Source organism: Macadamia integrifolia, chromosome 12 (assembly GCF_013358625.1).
Source record: "Macadamia integrifolia cultivar HAES 741 chromosome 12, SCU_Mint_v3, whole genome shotgun sequence".
In the NCBI taxonomy this organism is placed as follows: Eukaryota; Viridiplantae; Streptophyta; class Magnoliopsida; order Proteales; family Proteaceae; genus Macadamia; species Macadamia integrifolia.
In genome coordinates this window covers 11,776,745-11,777,761 of record NC_056568.1, presented here as the reverse complement: position 1 = coordinate 11,777,761, position 1,017 = coordinate 11,776,745, and the positions used below count along the sequence as shown (strand labels likewise).

Genomic DNA, 1,017 nt, shown 5'->3' with positions numbered 1-1,017 from the left:
AAACTGCCTTGACAGCATCTTCACAGGACAATTTGGGGTTTGGGGTTTAAGGGCAGTGAGTGAGTGAAAGAAAACAAGATGGAGAGAGCAAGCAGATTGGTGAGTGGAGCTATGAGAGCAACGAACAACAACACAGTGATCAACTTGTTCTTGTTCGGATCGTTTGTGGCGTTGGGAATCAGGTCGGTGAATCAACAGAAAGACATTGAATCCTTAGAAGCAGAGAAGGATTCACTTGTTAAGGCTAATAAATCTCTGAAGAAGACTATGTGGGATTGGAAGCAACAACTTTATGCGGAAGCCTCTAATGAATCCTTTCCTGTTCCTCTCTTTAAACTCAAAGCCATTTATGGCGAAGCGCCCGTCCAAGCCCAACAAAATGGTATTATACCCTTCTTCAATCTCTCTCTCCTAGGGTTTAAGACTTAAATCAGTTAATCGTTGTGTTTGAAAACTTTGATTTATTGATCGCTGCTTCTAAAAAGAATGATTCTGGTTATTATAAAAGGATTGTTAATGGATTTCTGTTGTAAATTGCAGTGGAATGATTATTTTGGGTCTCTATGATTGATTTTTTATTCTCTTTGGGAAACCTGAGACATGAATCAAGAAATGCTATTCTAACACCAGTAATCTAAGCCTGCTAGTGTTCTAGGATTCTGAGTATGAGGCTATAAATTGTGATTCTAGCACAACAAGGACATGGATCTCTCTAGACTAGTTGTACCTGACCGCTCCTGTACTCTTGATTTTGTGGGATTGGTTATAGTAAAGGTTTACAGCTTATAGGGGCAGTGAATCTCTCATTTTGTTATCTCAAATGCAAGATAGGTAGAGAGAGTGGATGATTTTGTTCAAGGCATCTGTTGTTGTTTCTGTGATGATGATTGACTAGTGGCTTTGGCTTCTTTAGTGTCAAGATTGGCCTGCAAGATAGGTAGAGATAGTGGATTATAATGTTTAAGGCATTTGTTATTGTTTCTTTGATGACCGACTAAGGGCTTGATTGGCTACTTT

The 1,017-nt window shown here is 39.1% G+C and overlaps 1 protein-coding gene across 1 annotated transcript in view; it reads left to right on the top strand.

Moving 5' to 3' along the window:
- LOC122094710 overlaps nt 1–1,017 on the top strand; it is a 15,027-nt gene continuing 14,010 nt past the window's right edge. Inside the window, exon 1 of the mRNA XM_042665316.1 lies at nt 1–382. Coding sequence (XP_042521250.1) covers nt 79–382 — 304 coding nt within the window. The 5' untranslated portion in view covers nt 1–78. The remainder of the gene's footprint in view (nt 383–1,017) is intronic.